The sequence below is a fragment of the Mytilus trossulus genome, chromosome 6, assembly GCF_036588685.1.
Source record: "Mytilus trossulus isolate FHL-02 chromosome 6, PNRI_Mtr1.1.1.hap1, whole genome shotgun sequence".
In the NCBI taxonomy this organism is placed as follows: Eukaryota; Metazoa; Mollusca; class Bivalvia; order Mytilida; family Mytilidae; genus Mytilus; species Mytilus trossulus.
The window spans coordinates 37,064,230-37,073,730 of record NC_086378.1 but is presented as its reverse complement, the minus strand read 5'-3'; the positions used below and the strand labels follow the sequence as shown (position 1 = coordinate 37,073,730).

Genomic DNA, 9,501 nt, shown 5'->3' with positions numbered 1-9,501 from the left:
GTATCTGTGACTGTTCGCTATTTTCACTATTCGAAATAATAGTCTTTTGTTTTCTGGATAGTTTGATCGATAAACATAAATAAACGTATGAATAATATTCGAGAACATTACCTATCAACTATCGGATTGATATTCATTACAGATTACAGAATAAAGTTATCAACATTAAGGAATTTGAAGCAGCGAATATGCATTTTGGACCTGTTCAACAAGCTCTTCTACTGTTATTGGAATTTAAAGTTATATTTGGTAATGTATTCTTAATACTATTTATAAAGAATGATAAATATTAAGAGCTGAAATAATATAGCAGGTTAATATATACTTTAAATGCTTTGCTTGCAAACTTTGTTTAGTTGTTTGCCCATACATTGTAATTAAGATTGACCCCCTAAATTCAATGGGTAGGCGGAGTAACAGTCTGTTTACTGTATACGATAGTTTATTTGGTCAATGAATATCAATATTGTTCCCAGTTAGACATTTTAAAGATAAAAAGAAACATGGACAAAAGGGGGTACAGGAAAGGTTAAGTTTTTGAAATGAACGAAAAAACCGCAAAGCATCAACAGCTTCAATGTCAAATTTGAATTCAAACTATAATGTTGCCATGAAATATTATTTCGTGTTACTTATTACAGAGACATACAAAAAGCAAAAATAACAATAAGGGACACCCTCATTCCAAACCCTCATAGTTATAGAAAATTACAATGTAGAGTGTTAAAACTAATGATTTATATTTTAATATTGTGCTTAAGATTTTAGTATTTATCAATTGCCAGACATTTTGTTTTAGTGATTATGTATATTCCAGAAAATTTTAATAAGTGTACATAATCACTTTAACTTAAGTTACCAGTGATTCTACGTAATCCCCAAAAGTTTTTATGATTATACATAATTCCTCATTCTTCAAATTCTCTGTAACATATACATGTTCTTGATTACATGTATGATATGCAATTTGTTTATTTAAAAGATTTTTATTAAGTTTGAATATTACTTACCAGGTAAATATAGTATATGATGCAATGTTTTTCATTCTAGGTCAGATAAATATAACAAGTTATGGATCCCTTGCTGTTGGCTCAAATTTATCCTTGTACTGTAATATACCATCATTTAATTCGTCATCTGCATCGGGCTCCTGGTACAGAAATGAAACATTTTCCACTCTATGTAACAATGCTGATTTCTGCACTATCAAAAGAGATGGAAACTATTCGTTTACAGCTAATTCGACTGGAATGTCCGTTCAAATTAGTCCATTAGAAATTACAGAAAATGGTGTGATATGGAAATGTGTCATTTCAGGGGAGGAAGCTTATTTTGAAATAATTTTACGTAAGTTTTGTATCGTCATACTTTTATGACTTTGAAAAGATTAAAACTAGCAATGCTTATAACAATATATTAATAGAGAGGCAGAGATATAAAAAGGGATATTCATGCTATTAAGACCAAAACAAACTTGTGATACCAAAGAACAAATATATGAACAATCGTATACAAATCCTTACATAGAAAATTAAAGACTGAGTAAAATGATACCATGTCCTTCGGAAGGGAAAGCATATCGTGCTCCACATGTGATATTCGTCCTGTTATCCTATAAAAGTTGATAAATTATATTTTATCTTATCATATCTTAGCATAAGACATCACTAAACTCGTTCACCATAGGCATTTAAAATATTCTAACTCTGAAACTTGGTTGAATGTGAAGTTTTATTTGACAATGGTAAGACAAAACTGTTACCGATCTTAACCACAAAGACATAAAAAAATCTATAAACAACAAGGAACATCGCTTAAAAATCACAATCAATACTAACCCCTTAAAACAAACTAGGCGTAATTTAAAGTGCTCCTCGGAAGAATAAGCATTTTTTTATCACCCATGGTGTTGCTCATGCAAGTGATATATCTAAATCGGAGGAAAAGAGCACGGTATAGTGGTCATATTCGTTGTCATTTGCGAAATATTTATTCCATTACGGTCATCAACTTGTGAAGGTGTCCTTTAAAATATCGAAGGGATCATTTCAATTTTTTTACTACTACGACCTATTTATTCATAAGCTTACATGTAAGAATCGACCAGCAATCAACGAAATCATGATTTGAAATGGAATATATTAACGGAGATATGTATACTGCATATGCAGTCGCTGGTCTGTATGAATGGTGCTACATAGAAATGGAAAGTTCACGATTGTTAAGTTGTGAAATTATCTATTTTGTCGTATAGTTTTGTTCATAACCAACCTCCATTGTCAGTTTCTCTAAATAAATGTCAATATTTGAAACATAGCTAACTGCTTCTAATGTTTCTTTAAGTTCGACAAACTCACTAAACTTAGAGGATATCGTCTGTTTAGCGGAAGGTGAAGTTAAATTAGAATGCTTGCTTCAATATGTTTTTCATAAGAACCTACTGAATGAAGCCTCATTGTAATAAAGTAACTATTCGGAAATAAATAGAGCACAGTGTGTTCTAATGAAATGACGATTGTTTGTTAGAAAACAAGTCTTCAAAACGTAACAAATAATTTGTCAATGAAGACATCAAGAATCTTGATAACGTCGTTTTTAGATATTATTGGTTGATTAATCTTACACTTTAAATTACTACATGTACAAGTACGACTTATTTATCTCTAGTTAGTATATATACAATGCATATGGCTATTGTTTTGTATGGGGAAAAAACCAGAATACCAATTCATTTTGTTGTTTAGCATATGTATAGTACTTGGATATATCATCTTCACCCTTGAAACGTTATATTGTTCATATTCATAAATGTTTCTTTCTGAGAGTTGAATAAGGTATGCTTATATAATTATGTTTTCTTAAATTTTTTCAGAATCACCATCACCCCCGCCAAAAGGGAACCAACCCGTTTCAGGCAAGTAGGATATGGTCGTCTGTTAATATCAAAACATTTGCATAAAAGAAAAAGACACAAAAATGCTCTTATAGTATTACCTAAAAATATCAAATGTGTTCTTCATAGTTAACATAATAAATGTAACAAAAGCTACAATATGTGAAAAAAAATAAAAAAATCTGTCAGTATTTAATCGATAAAAATATCATTACTTAATTATGTCAGTATATGCCTTGTTATTGGCTTGAGGCTTGCTGTATTGGCCGGAGGCGAGGACTGGTTCGCCCTTTTTAATAGTCACCTTTTCTATCATTTTTTTGGGTGTAAAACAAACCATTCTAAGGTACCAAAATTAATAATTTGCAATACCGAATTCGTTTTTTTTCTTTTTCTTATTATGGAACCCTAAATTACAAGTAGCTGTAGACTTTTGTTGCTCATATATTGTATACTGCATTGTAGCAATGAACAATATAAATGTACTATTAAAGTACTTGGTCTATGTTCCCTCATTTTGTTATTGTTGTTGACATGTTTGTTTGTTTTTATATTGTTAACATTATGACTCACTGTTGACTTGTCTTCCCCTTTTGTATTTTTTTTACCTATTCTGTTTGTTTGATTCACACATCGTTGTGAATGTAATAAAATTGTCCCTCAATTAAGAGTTTTAGCTAGCTTTAAAACCTGGTTAAATTTACCATTTTCTACATAAACATTGATAAAAAATATGCCTGTGCCAAGTTAGAAATATGACGGCTTTAATCCATTGGTTTGATGTGTTTGAGCTTATGATTTTGCAGTTTGATAAGAGAATTTACATTTTGAATTTTACTTTGAGTTCGGTATTTTTGTGGTTTTACTTTTTACGTTGCTCATGTGTTATTTAAAGTATCTTGGTCCGACCACGAGTTACACACGGAACATTGAAAAAGGAACACTCTTGGCGAGACTCAATTTTATGTTATGACGACAAAACTTTAATCTTTTTCAAAAGCCTAACCTCTTTGTTAAAATGAATATCGTCATAAGGGAACATTCTTTTTTTTTTTTAAACGACACACAATTTTTTGAGGCAACAAACTCAAAGTGTAGGGGAATTCATTGTTGATTGATGCTAAGGTTTACTTAATCTTGCATTTTGATAAATTTTCTGTTTACAAAATTTTGAATTTTTCGAAAAACTAAGGATTTTCTTATACCAGGCATAGATTACCTCAGCCGTATTTGGCTAAACTTTTTGGAATTTCGGATTCTCAATGCTCTTAAACTTTGTACTTGTATGGTTTTATAAGTATTTTGATACACTGGTGAGTCTTGTGTAGACGAAACGCGCGTCTGGCGTACTAAATTGTTATCCTGGTACCTTTGATAACTATTTATACTGGGTTAATCCTATTTCACTGGTTTTGTTTAACTATTCGTAAAATTGTAAATGATATGTCAACATAAACGGCTATAAAATTACTTTCCGCTGTATATTTTTAAATGTAATAAATGGAGTAGTGTATACATAATTTGATTGGAGTCAAAAAACAAGAACACATAATCTTAAAGTCACAACACAGTTCATAAACTTCTGCGAGCAAATATATAGTAAGAAATCATCAGAATCTTATTCAAAACATGTGCCGACGGAACAGTTACAAGAATTATAAAACAAATATTCCGTAAAAAATGCATCGATATATAATACTAGTATAATGATAGAATTTTGTATATATATGGCACTCATTATTATAGAGGTAAGTTTAAAAATTAGAATCAAAGCTCATAATACAAATAGTTATTTTATATGTAATCACAAACCACTGTTAATGATTCGTGATTTGTTATTTGTAGGTACTACTCGCAGTATACACCAGACTTTTACATTGTATATTTGTCTTAGCTTGGCAATGTTTGCAATATATCAATACGGTTGACAGGGATGTGTTCTTCTAAGAAAACATTGATTCGATCGATAGCCTGGAAATGATATACTGCAAGTAACTGTGTATTTGCGGAAGGCAAACCTTGGTTGAAAATTTGCATAGATTTCTCATTGCTCATTCGTTTTTTTCTACTATTTATAACCTATCATCCATATACGACCTTTTTCAAATATGGTTAGGTTTCAAGTACTGACACCAAAACGATATTAATGATTTATAATTAATAGAAAACTATATAGTAAAACGTCCATTTTCAAAACGATTCGGTATTCTAGAGCTTGCATCGGCTACTCTGACTGAATAAGAGGTCACCATGCAGTGTCTGAACAGAAAGTTAAATAACCAGGGTTTTCTTCAAAGAACGTCATATTGGTGGTCACGTGTTGTGTGTGTTTCTCTCGAGTGTAGGAGGTCGTGTATTCGAATCCTGGCCAGATCAAACAAAATACTTTGAAATTAGTATTTGCTACCTCTCCAATTAACCCACAGCATTATGGAATAAGAGCAAAGACTTGTCGGCTCGGAGTCGGAATAATGTGACCAAGTAAGGTAAAGTGTCTTCATGCGGACTGTTTCTATGTGAACTTTATAGTTAAAACCCTGCTCAGTGTGTCTGTCTAGTACAAAGCATGGTTAATATGCATCCGAAATTAACATTTTCTTGTCCTGAATATACAGTATTATTTGCCGCTGGACATTATTATAAAAGTCATCATCATCATCATCATCTTGTGTTTTTGTCTTTGTATATTGTTACCCTTTACAAGTTAATCCTTTTTGGTAACATTATTTTTGCTGGACTAGGCTTTGACATTTATACATCCCGCATTGTCTTATTGTGCTTTGATCATTTTTAGAGTCTTGTCTTTCATTTCTAATCATTTGCTTTGTCTATATAGTGACCATATGTCATTTTTTTTCTTTTTGACGTAGTTGTTAGTTTTTTAAGTGATTGAGATAATTACCAATTATCAATACTGCTGTTCCCCATTTTTTTGTTTATTTTATGCCTGTTTGTTTCGCTCACAAATTGTTGTTAATATAATGGAATTATATTCGACTGTCATACAAGTGTGAGGTTTACCATGTTATAATACCAAGTTGTATCCACATTTGTTTACATAAGGAAATGCCTGTGACTAGTCAGGAATATGACAGTTGTTTGCTGTGTTTCAGATTTTTATATTGCCATTTGATAAAATACTTTTCCTTTTTAAATTTTCTTTGGATTTCGGTATATTTGTAATTTGAATATATATTTATTTACGACACTTTACATGTTTTTTTTTCAATTAAGCGTATTTTATAAATAGTATCCGTCCATAACCGTGTTATTGTGCCATGGTAAATGTTTGTTTACTTATTTTGTTTTCTGTTTTTATAGTGATTAAAAATATGACTCAATGTTGATTGCTGTTCCCCTATTATATTTTACATTTTATACCTATTATGTCTGTTTGTTTTGTTCATACATCGTTGTCAATATAATGAAATTTTATGCAACTGTCATACAAGTGAGAGGTTTAGGTAGCCTTAAAAATAGGTTTGATCCACCATTTTCTACATACGAAAATGCCTGTACCAAATCAGGAATATGACAGTTGTTGTCCTTTCGTTTTATGTATTTAAGCTTTTGATTTTGCAATTTGATTAGGAACTTTCCATTTTGATTTTTCCTTGGAGTTTAGTTTTTTGTGATTTTATTTTTTACTGATTTATGTGTTTGCTGTATTATGTTGTGTACATTAAAAATGTTTGAAAGAGGACTTTTCAATAAATTGACTGCACTCGATATATGCAACATATTTGAATACAGCTTGACTTAATTAATCGAAACACGATGAAAACGGGCTTGTAGACTGCATGAATGTATTGTCTGTTTGGATATGCAGTGTAAAAAGAATATATACCAGGCAATGATAATCAATAAGAGACATAATGAAGTGAATGTATGCAAACTATGTTCAACCACGGAATTCAGCAGTCCATTCCAAATAGTAAGCTATTACACAGATCATAATGCGAGACTACTCAGTCGAGAAAACCAAAAGTAAACTAAACATTCTTATAATGTTCCCTGGACTCGAATGCAAGTTATATTCATATGGCTATGTTTTATTTTGTCATTCTATTTAACAATCTCGTTTTATTTTGTTCTGATTGTACCTTTGCCATTTAATATTTTTTAAGTCATTTTAATCATAAATTACTGACACAAAAACGACTGTCATTACTGGGACCAATAAGAAATTTCACGGTTGATGCATCCAAACTTAATATGGGCAGGCTTTTGGATAGAGGCGGAAATAGTATGTAAAACTCCTATGCATGCTTTCAAGCAACAATTCTGTTTAATGATGTTTTACCGTACTTTTCAAACCATTTTCACCTCTAGTATGAAAATAGGCACCTTTTCAACATGGCAACAATAACTGTAAAAGGACATATTACAAGAAAACTAAATAGCAAAACACACACAAATAGGGGAGTGTCCAAACCAACAAATTTCAACATTAATGAACAACTCTTAATACACTATTTTAGGATTTTTTTTGTTTCGAGACATGTTTGAATTTTCATTTTAGCCTGGTCGAAGAATCAAACAGGATTCGTTTTATTGTCATTTGAAGCCACGATATTAAAAAGCTTGGTATGTACAATTTTTCATAAGTGTGTAATTTTTTTTTAACAAGGGTTATACGAAATAGGTAAATTATATTTCGATTTTAAAATAGTTGCTAAAAAACTATTTAAATGAAATATTAAACAAAAGCAGTTCATTTCTACTTAATTCACAAAAAGAGAAATCAATACTGCTAATTTTGAGGGGAATTCATGAAGGAAAAAGACTTAGACAAAACAGGAAAAAGACTTAGACAAAACAGGAAAAGTCCTTCTTTCTCAAAAACGACTCAAAATTAATAGTATTTCCGGTTACCAGACGTCAATTTTTCAAACATTGTACTAGTCTGCAATCACAGATGCCAAAGAACATAGAAAACCTTCCTCAACCGGGTACAAGTCAAATCGGCACCCATAAAAAAAGTCAAATCTGCACCTATATAAAGTCAAATCTGCACCTATATAAAGTCAAAGTGACCAGAATTCCACTGATTTCGAGCTATACAAAGGCCTGTTCCGAATCTAAGAGAATATAAAGACCACTTGATCACTGTTGCATATCAAAGACACCACTTAGCAAATATTTTGTGAACTCTTTGTCTATATAGGATATACATAAATCTTAGACATTTGTACAAGAGTGGCATTTCAATATCTACCAACAAAATGGGGACCCCAGGAAGAAATGCACTTTATAAGGTGACCAAATGCAGCAAGGATGAATGTAGCTTCTGTCATTGAAAAAATTTCTGAAGGTATTTTTCATTACATTCCTAGAACGCAAACATAGAAAAAACTATATTGGTGACGTGCTCACAATCATTTTCAAAGGGCAATAACTCCAATAAGAATTTGACTGACTATTTTTGCCAAGCATTCTTATTTGTTAATATTCACTTGCTGATCTTTTTTGCCTTTAAATTTTCTTCCTACAATTCACAATTTCAAGATAATAGGTAATTAGGAAACATTAATGGAATATATATATAATAAGATGTGGTATGAGTGCAAATCCAAGTCACACTGTAAAAGTAAACCATTATAGGTCAAAGTAGTCTTCGGCACAGAGCCTTGGTTTACACTGAACAGCAGGGCAAAAAGGATCAGCAAGTAAATATAAAGGGCCCCAATATATGTTCCTTTCATAGAACTTTTCAATATAATAGGCAAAACTTTTACCCCTATTTTCTATTTTAGCCATGTCGGCCATGATGGTTGGCAGGGTAATCGGACACATTTTTTTAAAATTTATTTTCCCATTGATTATTGTGGCCAAGTAATGTTTAATTTGACCCAATAGTTTCAGGTGAAGACTTTCGTAAAAGTTAACAGCCAATACGTAATTTGTAAACTTATTTGTTGCAAAGGATATAACCTTTCATGAGAATCAGTGTTGGTCAGGGTTTTAAAGTTATTAGAAGGTGAACTGTCCAATTGAATAGATACAATTGCTATTCAATGAAAAGTTTAAATTTATCCTTGAAAAAATAAATCCTGTGTCTGACCTGTGCAATCTTAGAAAGTGAAGATTTTGTACATTAAAATGCAAGAAATCATTGTTTCTGATTTGATTTAGATTATACTTTGGTTGAGTTAAAAGTGTTAGTAACCCACAAATCAATCAAGACCTGTACTTCATTATTTCATAGAGACCAAAATTTGGTGTGGAAGTTTGGCTGTACTTCAAATATTTTTTGTCCAAACAAGATTGCTCATCCTTATTTTTTAAATTATGTTTTTTTTTTATAGATCCCAGTAAACTCAGATAGGATCCCCAAGGACTTATGATATTTTGAATGAATTACAAATAAAAACTAGAGGCTCTAAAGAGCCTGTGTCGCTCACCTTGGTCTATGTGCATATTAAACAAAGGACACAAATGGATTCATGACAAAATTGTATTTTGGTGATGGTGATGTGTTTGAAGTTCTTTACTAAACGATTTTGCTTCTTACAATTATATCTATCATGAACTTTGCCCATTAGTAACAGAGAACTATATTTGGTAAAAATTTACATGAATTTACCAAATTAATGAAAATTGTTAAA

At 31.2% G+C, this 9,501-nt stretch overlaps 1 protein-coding gene across 1 annotated transcript; it reads left to right on the top strand.

Moving 5' to 3' along the window:
- On the top strand, positions 1 to 6,675 carry LOC134721265 (uncharacterized). Its single transcript, XM_063584115.1, has 4 exons — positions 1 to 249; positions 1,051 to 1,347; positions 2,873 to 2,914; positions 4,739 to 6,675. The coding sequence occupies exons 1-4, from the start codon at positions 189 to 191 to the stop codon at positions 4,819 to 4,821; spliced, it is 483 nt and encodes a 160-aa protein (XP_063440185.1). The 5' UTR covers positions 1 to 188; the 3' UTR covers positions 4,822 to 6,675.
- The last annotated feature ends 2,826 nt before the right edge of the window (positions 6,676 to 9,501 follow it).

Bases quoted from the DNA above. Each gene is read 5' to 3' on its own strand.
- LOC134721265 (XM_063584115.1), top strand. From the start codon at position 189: ATGCATTTTGGACCTGTTCAACAAGCTCTTCTACTGTTATTGGAATTT. The intron at 250-1,050 runs GTAATGTATTCT...TTTTCATTCTAG, and splicing joins GGAATTTAAAGTTATATTTG to GTCAGATAAATATAACAAGT. The intron at 2,915-4,738 runs GCAAGTAGGATA...TGTTATTTGTAG, and splicing joins AGGGAACCAACCCGTTTCAG to GTACTACTCGCAGTATACAC.